Source organism: Euprymna scolopes, chromosome 42 (genome assembly GCF_053919585.1).
Source record: "Euprymna scolopes isolate OS-2025 chromosome 42, ASM5391958v1, whole genome shotgun sequence".
Taxonomy (NCBI): Eukaryota; Metazoa; Mollusca; class Cephalopoda; order Sepiida; family Sepiolidae; genus Euprymna; species Euprymna scolopes.
The window spans coordinates 22,645,143-22,667,161 of record NC_136523.1 but is presented as its reverse complement, the minus strand read 5'-3'; the positions used below and the strand labels follow the sequence as shown (position 1 = coordinate 22,667,161).

Genomic DNA, 22,019 nt, shown 5'->3' with positions numbered 1-22,019 from the left:
TGACAGAAACGTTCCCGAGTTCGACAGAAACATCCCCTTCCCAAGTTCGACAGAAATGTTCCCCACAGAGTTCGACAGAAATGTTCCCCACCGAGTTTCGACAGAAACGTTCCCCACCGAGTTTCGACAGAAACGTTCCCCACCGAGTTTCGACAGAAACGTTCCCCACAGAGTTTCAACAGAAATGTTCCCTACCGAGTTGCGACAGAAACGTTCCCCACCGAGTTTCGACAGAAACGTTCCCCACCGAGTTTCGACAGAAACGTTCCCCACCGAGTTTCGACAGAAACGTTCCCCACAGAGTTTCGACAGAAACGTTCCCCACCGAGTTTCGACAGAAACGTTCCCCACCGAGTTTCGACAGAAACGTTCCCCACAGAGTTTCAACAGAAACGTTCTCCACAGAGTTCGATCGAAACGTTCCCCACTGAGTTTGACAGAAACGTTCCAGAGTTAAACTTTGATTTATCTGGAATTTTATTGGACGAGATTGAAATTTGTGATAAATATTTATTTTTGGATGAAGAAACACTTGTAATTAGGTAAGATAAGAATTAATAACAAACATCATAAGTCAAACAGGTAGTTGTGAGGGAGAGAGATGGGTCAGATATCACCGTTTAAAATGGTTTTTATTTTATATACTAGATTACTTAACATATGTAAATTTGAGTTCTGCAAAAAAAAAAAAAAAAAAAAAAAAAACATGATTAACTCCATCATTTGCAGCCCCACCCCCCGATTTAGCCCCAAAAATCCTCAAGGTCTTAACATATTTAAATTTGAGTTCAGCACCACGCAAAACTGCTAAATTGACATACACAGAAAATTTATGACAAATATGGTAAAATAGTCCCAAAAATGGAGTGATTTTATTAGCCCTAAAGGAGCTCCTGGGGCACACCCAAAAGTGATCGCGAAGTATAGACAAACAAAATTATACGGAAATCAGTTGGTTACAACTTTTCAGAAAGTTTTATAAAAAACTCAAGGCATCAATTTTTTTTAATAAGCACAAAAGTGTCAATTTTAGCCATTTTAACCCGAAAGGCGCCCCTAAGGAAGGGGGGCAACCGGAGTTTTCCCGGAAAATCCATTCTGTTTCTTTTTTACTCAAATCATATTTAATGTTTGTGCAAAATTTCAAAAAATTCCAAGACGTAGTTATTGAGAAAAGTGCGAACGGATGGACGGACAAGGGTGAATTTACAGGTCCACCCTCCTTTTGTCGGGGGGACCAAAAAAACACTACATTTGCCCAATGTAGAGATTATCTTAACCTGTTAGGTCCCATTGTTCTATAAATAAGACAGTAAACGATTGTTTTTAAAATCCATAAGATAAACTATTTAAAATTTTGTGAGAACGAGGGAAATAGGGAGATGAAATGGTCCTTGCCAACTGAATTCCGTGGACAAAGAGGGTCCTCTAAGTGTTATGAAGTCTATAACATAAATAGCGTGATCAACATAGTACTGAGTTGAATGCAACATGTTTGTGCCAAATGCAAAGGGGTAAACAAAAGTTACCGGTGATATAGAGCAAACCCAGGATTTCCATTGACAGGGCGTGCACCTGTGTTTGGAGACAGGTCAGTGAGTGTATTTTGGGTGCCATCCGGCTAACAGGAATTACAGCCCCACACACACTCATCCGTCAAAATAAAAAGGAGAGAGTATGTGCTTAGAAGTTAGTCTACAGTCAACAGTTTGAGGCTTCAGTTTCTCGTGGAGCGACAAGCCGCAGCTACGTATGGAAGATAGAAAAATTCCACCCTTCTTCTAAGGATAGGTATAACTCAATAACTTGAGTTTTATTTCTTCCGCCCGTCACAACAATAATTTCCTGGGTAAGGTTAACACTTTTGTCCAAACTTCCAACTTCTGTACACGTAACGCACCTTCTCTCAACTCCCAACGTACTTCTGCTAATTCAACTTATTGCTTTGAAATCCAACTTCAAAATGAACGACCCTCTCAAAAATCAACCCTCTTTTATCTCCAACCAGGAGCATCTCATTTGCATATCGGGTGGTCACATTGCAGGCATATAAAGAGATAAGGCAGCCATTTTTGTTTCTTTCTTCTTCATTCATTTCATTCCACGACCGACCCATTGAATTATGCACATGTGCTAGTTAGGTAAGTCGCACGTTTCCCTACATGTTTGAGGCTTCAGTTTGAGAGTTGAATAAAAAAATGAACATTCTCGTGGAGCGTGGAGCTAAGGATAGGCAGAGAATAGAAGCGTGACATTCAACCGTTAAACAAATAAATCCTAATTGTCCAGAGAATGAGACTTGCATTGTTGTTATGAGCTTTTTGTTCCAGGTGAGCCTACACGGTCAGGAGATGTGACGAAAAAATAAAACAGCATATTTTTGCTTTTTTTTTTTTTTTAAATAATCCCCTAAGAGGGCTAATGTGCTGTAAATATGAACATTGACTCAAAATAAGCAGAAACCATGTTACCCCCCCCATATATATGTTCCATTAGGAGCTCCTCCCCAGATGTGGCAGTAGTACTCTATTTTAGGACGTATTTGTCTCTTATACAAGTAGAGGATTGTATTGGGAGTGAAATACGCTTGGGAGCAGTAGAATGATCTCACCCTTCTTTCAATTATTTTGGTAAGGATTTGATGTAAGTTTGCCATTTCAAGTCAGGTGTAAAGGTTAGTCCCAGAAGTTTGTTGAAGCAGTCTTCAATGTTCTTTCTGATTCTCTCTCCTCTGATCTTGAGCGCATGGTACAATGGGGCAAAAGATGGCTGGTTACCTATAATGCATCTAAAACCAAGCTCCTATCTTTACATCATAAACACTCTGATCCCCATCTGGCATCGATTGATATGGGGATGACTCTCGTCTAGAGGAGGCCCCATGTTTTGATAAGCTTCTGGGTTTGACCTTTACTCCTGATCTGAAATGGAACACATACATCAAGTCTATGGCCAAGGTCGCTGGGAAAATGGTGAGATCCTTCTACCGCTCCAGAACATATCTCACTAATGATGCAATTCTCTATCTATATAAAAGCCAAGTACGTCCAAGGATGGAGTACTGCTGCCACATCTTGGCAGGAGCTTCTAAAAACAGCCTATCCTGCCTTGACAGAGTACAAAATAGACTTCGTGGCTTAGTGGGGGATGCCCTTTTCTCTTCTCTGCAACCTCTCTCCCACAGAAGAGACGTTGCGAGCCTGTCTTTGTTTTATCGTTATTTCCATGGCAAGTGCTCGTCTGAGCTCCAATCTCTGCCCCCCCCTCGCCAATCTTTCATGATAAACACCCGTCTAGCTGAAACCACTGTCAGTAATTTTCCCCACTCTTTATCTGTGCCTAAATCAAAACATAGATTCCATGAACAAAGCTTCTTTTTTTTAGAAGTGCACGCCTGTTTCCCACCTGACTACAACTTGGATGTCTTCAAGTCCAACATAAACAAATTCCTGATAAACCGCCACTTTATCAAATCTCCATTACTAACGATTACTACGATATTATCCCATTGATTACTGTACACGCAATAACACTTATCCTGCCTTGACAGAGTACAAAATAGACTTCGTGGCTTAGTGGGGGATGCCCTTTTCTCTTCCCTGCAACCTCTCTCCCACAGAAGAGACGTTGCGAGCCTATCTTTGTTTTATCATTATTTCCATCGAGAGTTGATGAAACCCTCTTAGAAAAAAAATTAGCTTTTCTTTGACTGAAATAAAATCAATTTCTGCAAAAGCTAGATAACGCAGATCATTACTTATCAAGGCCTAAAAGGCCACTCGAGGATAAGATAGAGCAGATGTGTAGTTATACAGTAGTGTACTCTACCCTGTCTTCCTGCAGCCAAAGCCGCTAGGAAACAATCCCCATCATGAGAGATACATAATGGGGGTATGGTCCCTCACAGTTGGGAGATTCTATTTATAAACGCTGCTGTTAGGAACTAACGAATCAAATTAATTTACAGTCTGCTATCAACCAATCAGAAGCCAGAATTGCTCCATAAAAATTAAACCTTTTTAGCAACCATGCCCATATTTTTTTCGTGTCAACATCTTTTGCTCTTTGGCTGCAAAATTATAAAGCCCGGAACCGGTACAGAAGGGCTAGGACAACAGCATATTCTTTTCATTGTTTTGACTCACGAGTGTTTATCCTTTGATATCTTATATGCTTTTATATAGTGATGTGGTTCTTTGTTGTCTAACTGTGTCAGATATATACTTGAGAGTCAAAACAATGAAAAGAATATGGTGCTAGTAATTATACAGTACAGTATTCCCTCGCTATTCACAGGAGTTTATTAGTCTTTACACCCCTCCCCCACCAAATGGTGATAAAAACGCAAACACCGAATGCAGTTTTAAAACGTTTATGTAGGAGTTTATATATGGCACTAAATGCTTCCCTAACACTTTCTAAAGACATTCTTACTCATTAATACTCAGTAATACACATTAATACTCAGTAATACCCATTAATATGCATAAATACTCATCAATACTTAGTAATACACATTAATACGCAGTAATACTCAGTAATACCCATTAATACTCAGTAATACACATTAATATGCATTAACACTCAGTAATACTCATCAATACTCAGTAATATTGCATGCAATTACGTATTTTATGTATGTAGTAATGATAATGTGAAGACATTTTTAATTTTGTACTGCAACAATCAAAAGGAAACGTAAGTACAAGAGGACAGTAACACTGCATCGCATAGTTACCCATACTGTATTATCAGGTTGAAATTCTTAATTTTGATTTCAAACTAGCCTGAGTGCCTGGCATTGCAAAAAAGAAAAGTGGTAGTAGGCAGGCAGGCTCGAACCCGTACCACAAAGGAGGAAAAGAACGTAAAAAAAAAAAAATGTGACGTCTTTGCCGTTGCGTCCATCGCCAAACCGGAAGTGACGAAGGTTTAAATTAAGGTAAGTCAATCAAAAAGAGGGGAATGACTTTCGAAAATATTGGCGAAACAAGCGACTCCTCCTTGTAGAAAAGTGCCCATTTGAGGGTGAAGGAATTAATGTTTTTAGTTAATTTTTCGATATTTGTCATCCGAAGGGTCGTGCTTCAAAATGATACCAATCTCGTGAAAATCCTTTGCCTCTGTCGAAAGATTTAAGCATATGTACATACATATATACATACATACATTTAAACGCAGGTGAGATTTATATTATAGATAATGTATTTCCAAATAAGTTTTCATTATAATACCTTAACTTTATGCATCACTTTAAAGAGCATTTTTCGCTCTATCTAATTGCTTAAATTACAATCGTTTTAAAACAATTATGTCTTCTATTCAGAATGCTGAATACGAGATGGGGAAAAAGAAAATTATCTCAATTTTCTTATTTCAATTCAAGCTAGGCCAAAAAAACTGTTGAAACAGCTCGCAATATCAATGAAATGTTTGGCCCAGGAATCACTTTTGAACATATAGCTCAATGGTGGTTTAAGAAATTTCATGACAGCGACGAGAGTTTTGAAGATGATGAGAATAGTGGTCGGCCATCGGATGTTGACAACGATCATTTAAGAGCCTTAGTCGAAGCCAACCCATGCACAACTGTTTGAGAACTTGCTTCTGATTTAGACGTAACATATGCGACGATTTCCAACCACACATTTTGATTTTGTACTGCGACAATAGTTTAATCAAAAAAGAAACGCAAGTACGAAAAGACAGTAACACCGCATAGCATAGTTACCTTTACTGTATTTACTGTACCGTAAAGTAATTTTCTATGCGTACAACATACATATTAGAATTGACAGAAAATGGAACAAATTTAAATGAAAACTTAGATAAATACAGTATGCACAGATCAGGTAATAAAAATAGAGTACAGGACAATCTATATAAATAAAACAGTGCGTGTGTGTGTGTGTGTGTGTGTGTCTGTGAAAATATTTAATAGATAAACTCTTAAACTACTGGTCATATATGATTGAAATTAACAGGAAATAGTAATTTTTTTTTTTTTTTTACATAAGAGTCACCGCTTATCAAGGCCCGGAGGCCACTCGAGGATAAGGGCTAATGGGTGTACAGTAGTCAATGGGATAAAATTGTAGTAATCATTAGCAGTGGAAATTTGATAAGTTGGATTACTTCAGGGGATAGTTCATCACGAACTTGCTTACGTTGGACTTGAAGATGACCAAATTGCAGTCAGTTAGAAAGCAGACAAATGGAAGAGAGTTCCACATTTGTGTAGTTCTAAAAAAGAAGCTTTGTTCATGGAATCTACGTTTAGATACAGATAAAGAGGGGGGGGGATTATTGATAGTGGTTTTAGCTAGACAAGTGTTTTTTGTGAAAGTTTGGCAAGGGAGGACAATAGATTGGAGTTAAGATGAGCCCTTGTCATGAAAATAATGCTAAAGCAGAGACAGGCTAGTAACGTCTCTTCTGTGGGAAAGAGGAAGGATTACTGTTGCTACATCTGGGCAGGAGCTGCTAGAAAGACCTTATCCTGCCTTGACAGAGTTCAAAATAGACTTCGTAGCCTAGTGAGGGATGCCCTTTTCTCTTCCTAGCAACCTCTTTCCCACAGAAGAGACGTTACGAGCCTGTCTCTGCTTTAGCGTTATTTTCATGGCAAGTGCTCATCTTAACTCCAATCTATTGTCCTCCCTTGCCAAACTTTCACAAAAAAAACACTCGTCTAGCTAAAACCACTATCAATAATTTCCCCCCTTCTTTATCTGTATCTAAACGTAGATTCCATGAACAAGGAAGAGAAAAGGGCATCCCTCACTAGGCTACGAAGTCTATTTTGAACTCTGTCAAGGCAGGATAAGATCTTTCTAGCAGCTCCTGCCCAGATGTAGCAACAGTAATCCTTGGGTATACCTGGCATTTATATAGGTAGAGAATTGCATCAGCAGTGAGATATCTACACAAAAGGTGGTTTATAACAAGTAAAATCATTGTTTGGATGGATGAATACAGGAATATGTCGACAAGTCGAAATGCAAAGTATTCATTTCAACTTGCCGACATATTTTTATTACTTTTGCACATTCACAAAGGATTTAATTTTAAATCTTATCTGTCTGTCAATAGCTCAAACAGTAAGGAATCCAGCTGAAGTGCTAAATATTTTGGTTTCAATTTTAGCTGATGCCACTCAAGTTATTTTCTTTTTAATCTTTTGAAACCAGTGCTATATATTAGGTACAATATCATATTCAATAGACAATTGGCGCAGTAATAATAAATACAAAATCTGCATGAATTAAAATATATTTAACCATATTTTACGACCAGGAAAAGTCAGTTACCCACCCTCACTTGCTAGTTCAGTAATAAAAAGCAATTAAAAATATTGCTAATTCGGTAATAAAAACCAATTAAAAACATTGCTAATTCGGTAATAAAGAGCAATTAAAAACATTGCTAATTCGGTAATAAAGAGCAATTAAAAACATTGCTAATTCGGTAATAAAAAGCAATTAAAAACAGTGCTAATTCGGTAATAAAAAGCAATTAAAAACATTGCTAATTCGGTAATAAAAAGCAATTAAAAACATTGCTAATTCGGTAATAAAGAGCAATTAAAAACATTGCTAATTCGGTAATAAAAAGCAATTAAAAACATTGCTAATTCGGTAATAAAAAGCAATTAAAAACATTGCTAATTCGGTAATAAAAAGCAATTAAAAACATTGCTAATTCGGTAATAAAAAGCAATTAAAAACATTGCTAATTCGGTAATAAAGAGCAATTAAAAACATTGCTAATTCGGTAATAAAAAGCAATTAAAAACATTGCTAATTCGGTAATAAAAAGCAATTAAAAACATTGCTAATTCGGTAATAATAAGCAAATAAAAACATTGCTAATTCGGTAATAAAAAGCAAATAAAAACATTGCTAATTCGGTAATAAAAAGCAATTAAAAACATTGCTAATTCGGTAATAAAAAGCAATTAAAAACATTGCTAATTCGGTAATAAAGAGCAATTAAAAACATTGCTAATTCGGTAATAAAGAGCAATTAAAAACATTGCTAATTCGGTAATAAAAAGCAATTAAAAACAGTGCTAATTCGGTAATAAAAAGCAATTAAAAACATTGCTAATTCGGTAATAAAAAGCAATTAAAAACATTGCTAATTCGGTAATAAAGAGCAATTATAAACATTGCTAATTCGGTAATAAAAAGCAATTAAAAACATTGCTAATTCGGTAATAAAAAGCAATTAAAAACATTGCTAATTCGGTATAAAAAGCAATTAAAAACATTGCTAATTCGGTAATAAAAAGCAATTAAAAACATTGCTAATTCGGTAATAAAGAGCAATTAAAAACATTGCTAATTCGGTAATAAAAAGCAATTAAAAACATTGCTAATTCGGTAATAAAAAGCAATTAAAAACATTGCTAATTCGGTAATAATAAGCAAATAAAAACATTGCTAATTCGGTAATAAAAAGCAAATAAAAACATTGCTAATTCGGTAATAAAAAGCAATTAAAAACATTGCTAATTCGGTAATAAAAAGCAATTAAAAACATTGCTAATTCGGTAATAAAAAGCAATTAAAAACATTGCTAATTCGGTAATAAAAAGCAATTAAAAACATTGCTAATTCGGTAATAAAGAGCAATTAAAAACATTGCTAATTCGGTAATAAAAAGCAATTAAAAACATTGCTAATTCGGTAATAAAGAGCAATTAAAAACATTGCTAATTCGGTAATAAAAAGCAATTAAAAACATTGCTAATTCGGTAATAAAAAGCAATTAAAAACATTGCTAATTCGGTAATAAAAAGCAATTAAAAATATTGCTAATTCGGTAATAAAAAGCAATTAAAAATATTGCTAATTCGGTAATAAAAAGCAATTAAAAACATTGCTAATTCGGTAATAAAAAGCAATTAAAAACATTGCTAATTCGGTAATAAAAAGCAATTAAAAACATTGCTAATTCGGTAATAAAAAGCAATTAAAAACATTGCTAATCTGGTAATAAAAAGCAATTAAAAACATTGCTAATTCGGTAATAAAAAGCAATTAAAAACATTGCTAATTCGGTAATAAAAAGCAATTAAAAACATTGCTAATTCGGTAATAATATGCAGTTAAAAACATTGCTAATTCGGAAATAATATGCAATTAAAAACATTGCTAATTCGGTAATAAAAAGCAATTAAAAACATTGCTAATTCGGTAATAATATGCAGTTAAAAACATTGCTAATTCGGAAATAATATGCAATTAAAAACATTGCTAATTCGGTAATAAAAAGCAATTAAAAACATTGCTAATTCGGTAATAAAAAGCAATTAAAAACATTGCTAATTCGGTAACAATATGCAATTAGAAACATTGCTAATTCGGTAATAAAAAGCAATTAAAAACATTGCTAATTCGGTAATAACATACAATTAAAAACATTGCCAATTTGGTAATAAAAAGCAATTAAAAACATTGCCAATTTGGTAATAAAAAGCAATTAAAAACATTGCTAATTCGGTAATAAAAAACAATTAAAAACATTGCTAATTCTGTAACAATATGCAATTAAAAACATTGCTAATTAAGTAATAATATGCAATTGAAAACATTAATACACGGTTACAAAATATGCACTGCAGATACTGCGTACGCATTTATACAAAAAAAAAATATATGTACTGCATTTCACTAATAATTGAAAAAAAAAAAAAAAAAAAAAAAAATCAATATTGTTTGTAGTGTTGGGACAATTAATCGGAATCAGAAAAATTGGAACTTTTAGGTGTATCGGAATCAGAAAAATTAGTACATACTTTCCGATGCCAACAAGCAATTCTTTTAACTGTCTACTTTTATTTAACCCTGTTAAAAGTAGAATCTTCCACTGTTCGTAGTAACGATAAAATAAATATTTATTGATTTGAAAATAATAATTAAACTAAAATCTTATAGATCATCCTTTACAAGTGTATTTTTTTACTCTTGAGAAAATATATGCACATTTAACGTGTTTTTACAATAATTCATGGTTAAATATTTAGAGTTTATAAAGAGTCGGAATTGGTAATTGTATCAGAATCGGGAATTTAGTAAGGAATCGGTAATTGTATCGGAATCAGGAATTGCATTAGAATTGAGGAAAATATTGGAATCGTCCCATCACTAATTGTTTGTGCACTCACCAGTAATGAATGATGATATTATGCCGCCAGCCCAGTATATGATGCGCTAGGATTAAGAGTCTAACCTGCCAATACGCAAGGCCACGAACAGTAAACTGCAAAAAGGTGAGTTATACTGTGTTACATTTAGTAAGTAGTGTAGGGGGTAGAGGAATTTTTCAAACTCTTCTAATTTGTGATCCTTGCTTCCTAGGCAACCATGTTAGTTGTAAACAAATTTAAATAAATAAAATACTTACGTGGGTTTCCGTTCCGAAATTCCTTTTCGTCTCTGTTTATTGCTGATGCCGATTGGGGAGCTGGATTTCCTCCTGCAGCTGCAGCTCCTACCCCTCGCCGTCGATCATCCCCTAGGTTGGAACTATTATTAGTCTCCATGGGCAAAGATTTATCTTTCGACGTAGACATTTGGGGGCAGGGGGGGATAAACCGACAAATTTAATTGAAAAATGTCAGTTCCCACATTCACGTTAGTTTTTATTTTGTTAAGCTCAAGTCTCAACGATTATTATTATTGTTGCCATTTACGGCATATCAACCCTTTTTAATGTCCAAAAAATAAGTTTAGTTTGTTGTGCGGTCACGCGAGAAAAGCTTGCATTTTTAAATTAAATAAAAGAAAATGGAGAAATCATTTTTTTTTTTTCATCCAGTATTTTTCTTTTTATATAAAAAGTGTCAAACATGGGGTTGGAGATTAGTTTGTTTTGGTTTCTGACGCCAGGGTTCAAATATCCAATTTTTATCTTTTCTAAATGAAAGTCAAAATTTAGACTTTTTTTCTTCTTCTTTTTCTTCAAGCAAACTTTTGAATCAAATTACAGCGAGATTTTTTGTTCATTTTTTTTTTTCAAATTCTTTTTTTATAGTAAAAAAACAAAATGCTTTTTATTCCAGTCAATTAATCCTTATTCTTAAGCACATTTTTTTAATCAAACTTTCAGTGAAATTTTTCGTTCATTTTTTTCTTTCAATTATTTTTCTTCTTTGACAGTAAAAACAAAATGCTTTGCTATATCAGTTAATTGGTCCCTTTTTTTTATTTTTGTTAATTTCTGAGACCATATTTGAGACATGATCCATGGGGTTCTCAAAATAATCATTCCTAATGTTTTAAATATTCACGTAAATTGTCAGGAAATTTAAATGCAATAAAAACCAAAAAAAAAAAAGGTTAATGATTAATTTTAAAATGAAAGAAAACGGAAGTCTTTACTTTTCTATTTATAAAGTTTCAAAGTCATGAACAGATTGGAGAGTTAGGATTAGAGTTTTTTCAAAACATTTTTTTTTTCTAAATTAAAGTCAAAGTTGTTATAATTATTTTTCTTTTCCCAAAACTGTTTGTGAGTAAACGGATCCTTTTTGTAAATTTCCAAGGTTAGATTTAAGTGTTACATCATCAAAATCTGCAGGGTGTTTGAGAAAATTCCAGATTTGGTAAATATGCCTTTTGGTGCTGAAGAAAAAAAAAAAAATAATTGAAAAGCTTTTGAATAATTAATTTTTTGGAAATTTTAACTCAAAATATTTTCTGTTTTTAAAAAATACAAGAAAATATCCACTACACAAAAAACTTGTAAACTTAGGGCATGTAAAAATGTAAAAATTATATATATATATATATATATATATATATATATATATTATATATATATATATATAAAAACAAACATACAATAATGTAAAAATATATATACAAAATAATAAACAAGAAAAATCTATATAACATTCTGCTTGCTCCTTCATTCTTTAGTCCGTCCGTTATTTGCCATATGTTATGCTTTGAAAAAGACCAAATTCACTTTCCGAAGATTAAACTGGTTAAAAAAAGTGAAGCACGCATGATCCCATGTGAGTGCACAGTGAACGAAGCATAAAAAAATAATGTAGTTCATCATTTGCCTCCCTCCATTTAGCCTCAAAGGTCCCCAGGGGACGTCAAATCCTGGTGAAAATGAACAAACAGTGCCTTAACATATGCATATTTGAGTTCTGCACCATGCAAAAAAAAAAAAAAAATGACTAAGTCTATTATTTACTCCCCCCCCATTTAGCCTCAAAAGTCCCCAACGCCTTAATATATTTAAATTTGATTTCGATACCATGCAAAACTGCTAAAAAGACAGACAGAAAATATGGTAAAATAGTCCCAAAAATGGAGTGTTTTTATTAGCCCTAAAATAGCCCCTGGGACACACCCAAGAGTTATCACGACGTATAGACAAACAAAATTATATAGAAATCAGGTAATTACTACTTTTCAGAAAGTTTCATAAAAATCCAAGGCATAAATTTTTTTTAATAAGCACAAAAGTGTCAATTTAAACCATTTTAACCCGAAAGGCACCCCTAGGGGGAAACCGGAGTTTTCTCGGAAAATCCATTCTGTTACTTTTTTACTCAAATCATGTTTAATGTTTGTGCAAAATTTCAAAAAATTCGGAGGCGTAGTAGAAAAGAGCAAACAGAACGGACAAGGTTGAATTCACAGGTCCACCCTCCTTTTATAGGGGGGGGGGAAGAAGCCAAATTCGTAAAATTTGCCTTTAAAAAGGCCAATCTGGCAATCCTGGACAAGAATATGAAAGTGACCTCCCTTTGATGTAAGCCTCATTTTTTAATATCATAATAATAATAATATATGATCATTGTTGTAATGATGCTAGGAATGAACTTGTAGTAATTTTGACATGCAATAGTTCTTCACCAAGGAAAGAGGTTAGTGAAACATAACATTAAAAAAGGGAACATTTGAAAGAAACAGGGGAAAAAAATGAACATTGTCTGCCAAGAGGTGTGGGACTGAAGAAGCAAATTAAATTATCTCTTACAATGTGATTTTACTATTTGTATTGAACTACGTAGCACAATATTACTTTCTCAGTATTTATTAGTATTTATTGATTTATCTCATTCATGTCAGTTCTATATTTAAAATACAATGGACACTATTTTCCTATTTGCTGTGTGTTAGTTTTCTCTTCGGAAAAATATGAGCTTTATCAAAATATGTTTTTTGATTCAATATATTTCTTATTTTGTGGAATTTCCATGGGCTGTGCTATTAAGATTTAAGAGAAAAATATAATTAAATAAAAAAAATATATATACTAGCATGAAAGGGGGCGGGGCAGGCTTTGCGTGGGCATAAAATACGGTAAAATATATTTTAATTTGTTCAGATTTCGTATACATTATTATAGAGTCGTGATTTCAAAAGTTTAAAAAAAAAAAAAGTCTTTAAGGTGCCATCAGCTAGAATCAAAACCAAAACTGTAGCATTCAAAGTTGGTGACGTTACCACTGTACCAACGTGACACGCATATAAACTGATTAAAAATAAACCAAGAGAAATGTATAACGATTTTTTTTTCAATTTTGATCCATTTTTGACCCCGTAAAAACAATTTAAACCAGCTAAAGACCCATAAAAGAATGATCCGTAAAACATCCAATCATTTGAGGCCCCTCTGCAACTTTAAGTTTCAGAGAAGATAGAGTTTGCAAATATGGAGACAGACATATAACCTTTCATATATTAGACAAGCTGGGGTATCCGGCGTTGTTTGGGTGTTTGGAGGTATGTGTTGAGCACAAAAAAAAAAAAAAAAAAAAGTATTAGCAGACAGACAGGCTTGAACCTTACATTTTGTACATTTTTTGTGACGAGCATTGCTTGGGTTGTTGGAAAAAAAAAAAAAAAAAAAGTCTTAGTAGGCGGGTAGGTATGAACCCGTGATGCAAAGGCAAAAAAGAAAGTGAAAGAAAACCTCAACTTTTACCGCTATGCTATGAAGCGATAGGAAGTGGAAAGCGTTCAAATTTATCAATGTCAATCAAAATGTTGACTTGCTAAATGAATGCAAAAATGAACATTGGCTGAAGGCCAGTTCAGATTTCCGCCGTTTCATTTATTTGTTTCCCCATGATGTCTCTTTTTTTTTTTTAATTCAATTTTCACCCAAAACAAGGCACAGTGCCACTTTGAAGCAGGGGGCTACTATCAAGGACTTAATTTGCAGGGGCATTATGAAGGGAGATGAGTAGAAAGATGTTTGTTCACATTACACTTGAACTTCTGCATATCAGTACAGTTGGGAAAGCAGAATCTCGGAAGGGAGTTCCAAAGACCTGCAGTTCTGGGAAAGAAACTATTGGAGTAAAAGGCTTTCTTGCACCTAGGGATCTCTACTGTAAAGGGATGAGACTTACTAGCTTGTCGGGTTTGTCAGGGGTAGTTACGTTGAGGAGGTACAAGTGTTTGCAGTTCGTCAGAGCATTCACCATTAAAGTATTTGTAGAACAGGCAGAGGGATGTAACATCTCATTGATGGGACAGAGGCTGAAGCCTAGATGACAGTTGGGGAAAGCCGGCTCCCCATAAAAAGGGAGTGTCCAAATGAATAGCAATTGTCTGATATGAGGAGTTTCCACCAGATTGATCAAAGCTGATTGCTTTCTGGACGTCCCGACACGAAAGGCCAGAAAGCTGTCTTCGCTTCCGATTCAGTTTCGCTTTTATACGAAAAACACCAACAAACACGCGAGAGGATGGAATCGCACAAATTTTATAAAAGTCGATCCAAATAAATGTAGACACAACGTCCCTTCGCAAATCGTAGATATTATGATCTAGGGGGTATATAAGAAGTTGTAAAAAAATAGTAACCCTCCCGAGAACCCTCAAATATATGTCGCCCTATGTCACGATAACATATATTGAGCAAGTTTCTATCAGTTTATACAGTATAGTTTTTTCTTTTTAACTCATTTTCCCAAACTTACCATGTTCAACAGAGAGTTCAGCGCAATTTTTAATTTTCCAATACATTGGTAAACACTGTATGTTTTTCGAGCTGGATAAACATGTTACATTAAATAAAAATACTAAAAACTTATCCAGTGACTTATCTTGCCTTTGATAACATTTATTTATTATGTATTTGTTTTTTGACAACTTTTTCGAATCTATGTGTATAGTAAAACAAACCCTACTGGGCGAGTTTCTACCAGTATTCTGTTTAATTTTCGATTTTTGAGCGATTATCGAGATTCCTCACATGACCATTTTTTTCTTGTTCTAACTTAAGATTTGACACTACTTTTGTTTCAACATAAATGCTTTAAAATAAGTTAAAACACACAACAAAAATTGTCCAGGTAGGTAGAAGAGTAACTTTGCTTGCTTTTGGTAACATTTATTTTTACATTTTTTGCCATTTCTTTTGTTGGCGATTGTAATAAATGCCCGAAAATACTTATGCACCCGCCTGCACGAATTTACTCCCTTGTGGTTTTTTTTTTTTTTTTTTTTTGCTTTTTAAAAACCATAACCAGGTCAAGGGTCGCACCAAATCCAATGACGTTTATATCTCATGTAGTTTCTGACTTTTAGCCGGACACTGACACACATACAGAATAACCCTCTTCAAATATGAACTCAATAAAGTCAAGAGCCATACTGAATCCCATGATGTAACGTTTATAACTGTATCTGGTGTTGTTTCTGACTTTTAGCCGGGAACACACAGAAAAAACTACCTGGTAAATATACCCGGTGACCCAAGCGCTAGGTGTATCAGAATTTTTGTAGAACTTTTTGACACCCCTAACACAAAACTGTGAATAAAATATAAAAAACTCGTAATTTCTCTTTTAAAGGTGGGTTGTTTATTTTCTTTATGGATTATACTTCCAAAATAAACTATTAAAGTTGTATAAAAAGTAATAGAAATATTATTTTTTTATCTTTTAAAAAACAGTAATGAAATTAATTGAATTTTACGAGTTCAGTAATTTTCAATTTTTAAACTTTAAAAATCTATCAAAATTTTTCTATTGATTCAATTTTTACGATATTTTCAGGGTCAATGGGAAATTTTATGCTCTTTCCAATAAACCGAATATAATATTTTAGACAAAAGTTTTTTTTTAAAATCACGCCCCCCCCCATTTTGAAATGTCTATTAAAAAGTAAATAATTAATTTACTCAAAGTTTTATATATCACAAATTAAAGATAAAATATCAATAAATAATATATTCAAATTTAAAACAAAAAAAGTGTTTTTTTAGAAATTTACCTGTAAAGTCCAAAGTTTAAAACTTTTTTTTTTAAAATCACGTTTTTTTTTGTTTTTGTTTTTTTTTTAAATGAAGCCTTGGTTCTTGCTCCTTTAATTGAAAAAAAATTCGGGTTTGAATTACATTTTTCGAGTAGTTATAAGCTTCGAAAGACAGGGGGGTCGAATTATCCAATATTTTTCACAAAGTTTCTAACACACCTACCCAAGCGCAAATGAGATATGAATAACTGTACTCATTAAAGGGACAGTTAGAATCTCAAAAAGATCTCTCGGTTTGAATGTATCAGATAGCGGGCGAATGTCTGGCATCCGGTAGGATGCCCCCATCCCCTGCTTGAACAAAAGTGATAAGGAAAATTAGGTGTTTATTCAAATTAATTGAAACTTATGGCGGCAATTAAAAGTAAAGAAAAATACAGAAAAGTTTGTATGGTGTACTCGTTACAGGACGAAGATGTCACATTCCAAAAATCACGTAATTTGATCATGTAGGGTCTTTTTTATTCAAGAAAATTGAATTTTACGACTAAGCGAGTCAGTTTTCGTCTGGCATGACTAAATGTAAAGAAATAAAGGAGACAACTCAAATGGAAGTGTTGAGGTCAAAAATCAGCCTAATGTTCAATACAGTTTAGAAATAAAATCGCTAAAAATCGTAAATTTTGATTTTCTAAGTTAAAAGAAACAAAGCTACTTGATCGATTTACGTGATTTTTGGAATATGACATCGTTGTTCTGTAACGAGTACGTAATCATACAGAATTTTCTGGATTTTTCTTTACTTTTAATGCCAATTGATAATGAGTACCGAAAACTTTTAAAAATATATATATATGGTTACTATGTATTTTTGGTACCGCGCTGAAATAATAACGTTATTATTTCGAAAGCCATTCTTAACATGGGGAAGTGGAGGGTGTTTTGTAACTATTCTAGGGACTGCCAAAAGTTACCGCAGAATTACCCCCCCCATATGTAACATGATGTAACTTTATTATAAATTAATATTATCGGTATAACTTTTGTGCTATTCAAAAGAAGAAGGGCAAAATAAACCAGTAATAATTTAAATATTTTTCATCGAACGAAAATAATGAAATTGCGAGACGAAAATCGTGTTTACATAATTGGTGCTTTAAAATAACGTTCCCATGTAGTAGACATTCTGAACGTGAAAACGTACCTGTGTTTAATAAATCTAGCAAAAATCAACTAATGGTCAGATTTTCGTGAAATTTTCAATACTTATCCATTTTAGTATGAAATCTATATATATAAAAGCGAAAATGTATGTGTGTGTGTTCGCTTTTTCTGTGTGTCTACAAAAGGCTTCTTTCAGAGAAACGGTCGCTTGCTTCACAACTTTTTAAAACTTTTTATATCACATATAAATCGTAATATCTCACAGTTAACAACGAAGCTCGCCTGTCTATTTAATTTGCTCAATTTCAGGAAGATAAATATTCAACATTTGTCGCTCGCTGCATGTGGTTAGTCTTTTTCCTATAACATCTTAAGGGGAAAAAAGAAAAAAAAAAAGCGTTCAGCAGTAAATGAAGGTATTATCCCGGAGTCAAACTTGACCTCATTAACTCATTAAAATGGGCACCTGCCAAATCCAAGTAATTAAATAAATTCAAACGTGTTTCCGTTAGCATCTCGCGGAGGGGCAATGGTTAACGTCGCACTTTTTTTTTCACACTTTAATTTACAACTTTGCCTCAAGGGTTCAGGTTCGATCCTCATACTTACCTACCAAAACATTTTTTAACCCCACCCCCAGAGTTTCAACACACACCTACAAACACCCGGGCAATGCAGGGTACCCCTCGCTAGTGAAACATAAGAGTTCAAATAAGTAAAAAATATTTATTTTTTTTAAATTTAAATACACGTATTGAACAAAAACATACCTTGAAGTTGCAATTAAAAAATGATATAAATTTAATATTATGTTTTTCTTTAAATAGCGTTTTCTCAAATTAATATATACTATAATCAGTTGAATTGACACGAAAAAGAAAACTTTCTAAAATTAATTAATTTTTAAAAGATTAAAACGATTAATATTCCATTATTTCAAAATGTTCCGTTACAACATAGATTTTTAATTAATTGTGTTAAAAAATTTTTAAATATTAACTTCTAATATAAACATGACTCTTGTCAGCTATTTTATCGCCAGATTAAAACCAATTTGAAAATATTATTGCACAAATATTAAGCATTTTGTAGCCCCCCCCCTCTCATATTTTGTATATCTCTTTTTACCAGACAAAATATGGAACCCCGTAGGTAACCAAATAAACATTCAGTAAAACCGTAGGGTTTGTATTACTGTACACATAGATTCGAAAAAGTTGTCAAAAAACAAATATATAACAAATAAATGTTATCAAAGGCAAGATAAGTTACTTTTCTACCAAACTGGATATATTTTTCGTGTTTTTATTCAATGTAACATGTTTATTCAGCTCGAAAACCATACAGTGTTTACCGATGTATTCAAGATGGCGTCTGATTCTCTCTTTAACACGGTAAGTTTGGGAAAAGGTGTTATAAATAAAAAACCGGATAAAATACTGTTAAAAACTCGCTCAATATATGTTACCGTGACATAGGTTGACATATATTCGGCGGATTTTTAATAGTATTTTGTTTAGTTTTTTAATTGTAACACCTTTTCCCAAACTTACGGTGTTAAAGAGGGTGTGAGACGCCATCTTGAATTTATTTGTTATATATTTGTTTTTTGACAACTTTTTCGAATCTATGTGTACAGTAATACAAACCCCCCAAGTCTGATGTCACGGAAATATGCGGTCCATTTTTCACAATCGTTTGGCAGTCTCTACCTAACAATTTGATAAACAAAAAAAAAAAAAAAATGATATCGTGAAACTGGAAATTAACCTGAAAAAAAAAAACAAAAAAAAAATTTAAAAATAGCGCAGTAGTACTAAAAATACATGACCACCAAATTACGATTTTCTTATAAAAAGGTGCTTATTCAGATTGGCACTTAGCCATAAACAAAAATGTAAGAAAAAAAAAGGGGGGTGCTTGTGCACTTGCACTTTGAACCGCGCTATTTTTAAATAGTATATTCAAGTTAAATTAAAGTTTTACGATATTTTTTTTATTAAATTGTTAGGTGAAAGTACAGAATAATTACAACCCCCCCCCCCTGTTAAAAATAGCTCTCTAAATAATAACGCGGTTCAATCAGTGCATAAGTACCGAAAGTTTATTTTGTACGTACTTGTCACGTAATGAAGATTTCATATTCCAAAAATCACAAAAATTGATCAAGTAGTTTTTTTTTTAATTATTTACGAAAAACAAATTTGCCGTTTTTTTTACAGAAAATTGATAGACGAGATAATGTTTTACTAGAAAATAAGGGGATGTAATCAGTGCTTGTTTTGACAGTTTCCACGTGCATTAGGGTTGTCTGCCCTTGTACACAGATGCATTGTACGTTTTTTTTTTTCATCCTCATTCAAACAGAATAAAAATTGAGTTACTTGCGCATTGTTGCCACCGTGTTGAAATAATGTTATTATTTTGAAAGCCATTCTTAACATGGGGAGGGTTTTTTTGTAACTATTATGTGCTTCTGCTTCCACCTAACAATTTAATCAAGGCATTAAAAAATGAAAATATCGAAAAAAGGTTATATTGTACGTATCCGTTTTGGACTGAAGAAGATCTCCGACAAAAAATTTCATTTAATTTGATCAAGTAGTTTTTATTTTACAGCAGAAAAACGCGTTTTTATGAGAGCGCGTTGAAGTCAGCCATTATGAAATTTGTTGAACACGCCACGGGGAGATAACTCTAGTTAAAGCGCTGACACTCCCTCCCCATCTTTTTTACTAACTTTTCTTCCTAAAAATCGAACCTTTTGCTCGGAATCATAACAAATTGTTTTTTCGCTGTAAAATAAAAACTGCTTGATGAAATTAAGTGAATTTATTTTTTTCGGAGAACTTCGTTCCATAACGAATACGTACAATATAATCTTTTTCGATATTTTCATTTTTTAATGTCTTGATTAAACTGTACAAGTACCATAAAAAGATATCGTGAAACTTGTATTTAACCTGAAAAAAAAAAACTATTTAAAAATAGCGCAGTCATAAAAGTGCACAAACACTAAAAAAAATTTTTTTTTTTTTTTAAATTCTTGATCAAATTACGTGATTTTTAAAACATTTTTTAGGTATTTTTTACGACCTGTCCCCAACCGCCCCATGTTCAGAACGAGTTGGGGGGGGGGGTTTACCTATTCTATACTTTCTTACAATTGAATAAAAAAAAAAAAAGTATACCATAAAACTTTAATTAAACTTGGAAATGCGATTTAAAAAAAATAGCGCGCACTCTCTGTGTACTAGCACTGTAAAAATTTACCTCTTTTTATCCTTGTCTCGTGACCGGTACGTAAATACTTTTTTTTTTTTTTGTCAATGTGGTCTGGTTGTCCCCCTCAAGACTTAGCTGCAAAGAGTTGCTTTTTAGGGGTATTACCCTCCCAACCTCCCCATGTTAGGAACGGCTTTCGGAATAAACACCCGCATCCCCCCCATGTTAAGAACGGCTTTCGGAATAAACACCCTTTGCAGTTAAGTTTCCAGTGAGACAAAACCAGGCCACATTGACTTTTTTTTTTTTAAATTTTAATTTTAAATAACCGTCATAAGTGCCAATTTGAAGAAGCACCGAAAATTAAAAAATAAAATAAATAAACATATGCGATTTTAATAATAAAAAAAAAAAATACCATACCATTTATTCCTTGTGGGGGCGATAATTTGCATAAATCAATGCAAATATTTATTTTTATTTTTTTAATAAATAAATGAATTGCCGATACTACTACTACCACTACTATTATTAAATGTTGAGTAGTAGTAGTAGTAGTGGTGGTAATTTATCAGTTCTGTTGCCGAGACCCCCCCTTTTTTAAAGGGGTGGTTTATAAATAAAAGAAACTTTTCACCCCCTCAAAAGGTCATCAGAACAAACGACATCAACAACAAAGTTCTCCTATTTTTGAGGGTGTCGTTCTCGTGTTGTTGGTTCCCCAGGCCGCCTTCTTCTCCTTCCGACTCAAGCCTTCTTCATCATTTAGTTTTTCTCTTTGTCTACAGCTCCTTGTTGTTGTTAAATAAAGTCCTGACTTTTTAAAGATGGCAAAAATAAACGTCCCTTCCTCCTTGTTCGATGCAGATCCTTTTTGCTTTTTTTTTTTTTTTTTTTTTTTTTTTTTAACTTTTTAATTTGCGTAAAGGTGGGCGAGGTTTACTTTCTGTTTTTCTCTTCATTTTATTTTATTATTTTTTTATTTGTTTTGTTTTTTGTTTTTGTTTGTTTGTTTTTTTGTACTTACATTTCTTTCTGTATTATTACTTACATGTTTCGGAGTATAAAAAAAAAGCACCGGTTGAAAGAAAGGTGTGTGACTAGAATTACCGGTGACGCACATATAAACGTCCCCTATTTAAAAAAAAATAACCCGGACTAAAGATTTGGGCGAATGGCAAAAACCATGCGTATTACCTTAGGATGTCTGAAGTCAACACCAATCCAATGGCTACCAGTAGTAAGTTCAGTCGTACCACCCCACGTAAGGATAAGGAGGGCAGAGGCAACTCAAAAATGGATTCAAAACGTCAAGGTGGACACCAGGGCCTTTATCAGTCCAACAAATCTTAAAAGATATCCCAGATATATCCAGACTCAAGTCCCAAAAGC

General features: G+C 33.3%; 1 protein-coding gene and 1 long non-coding RNA gene across 2 annotated transcripts in view; both read right to left on the bottom strand.

The window, feature by feature from the left end:
- Nucleotides 1-10,724, bottom strand: part of LOC145266954 (pantothenate kinase 3-like) — a 51,170-nt gene extending 40,446 nt beyond the window's left edge. The window contains exon 1 of the mRNA XM_080122777.1: nt 10,411-10,724. Coding sequence (XP_079978903.1) covers nt 10,411-10,579 — 169 coding nt within the window. The 5' untranslated portion in view covers nt 10,580-10,724. The remainder of the gene's footprint in view (nt 1-10,410) is intronic.
- A 253-nt stretch (nt 10,725-10,977) lies between these two features.
- LOC145266955 (uncharacterized) lies at nt 10,978-21,738 on the bottom strand. The gene is made up of 2 exons (XR_013864802.1): nt 21,051-21,738; nt 10,978-11,630 (listed from the first exon to the last, which is right to left on the bottom strand). It is a non-coding gene; the product is annotated as an uncharacterized LOC145266955 (long non-coding RNA).
- Nucleotides 21,739-22,019: the final 281 nt, after the last annotated feature.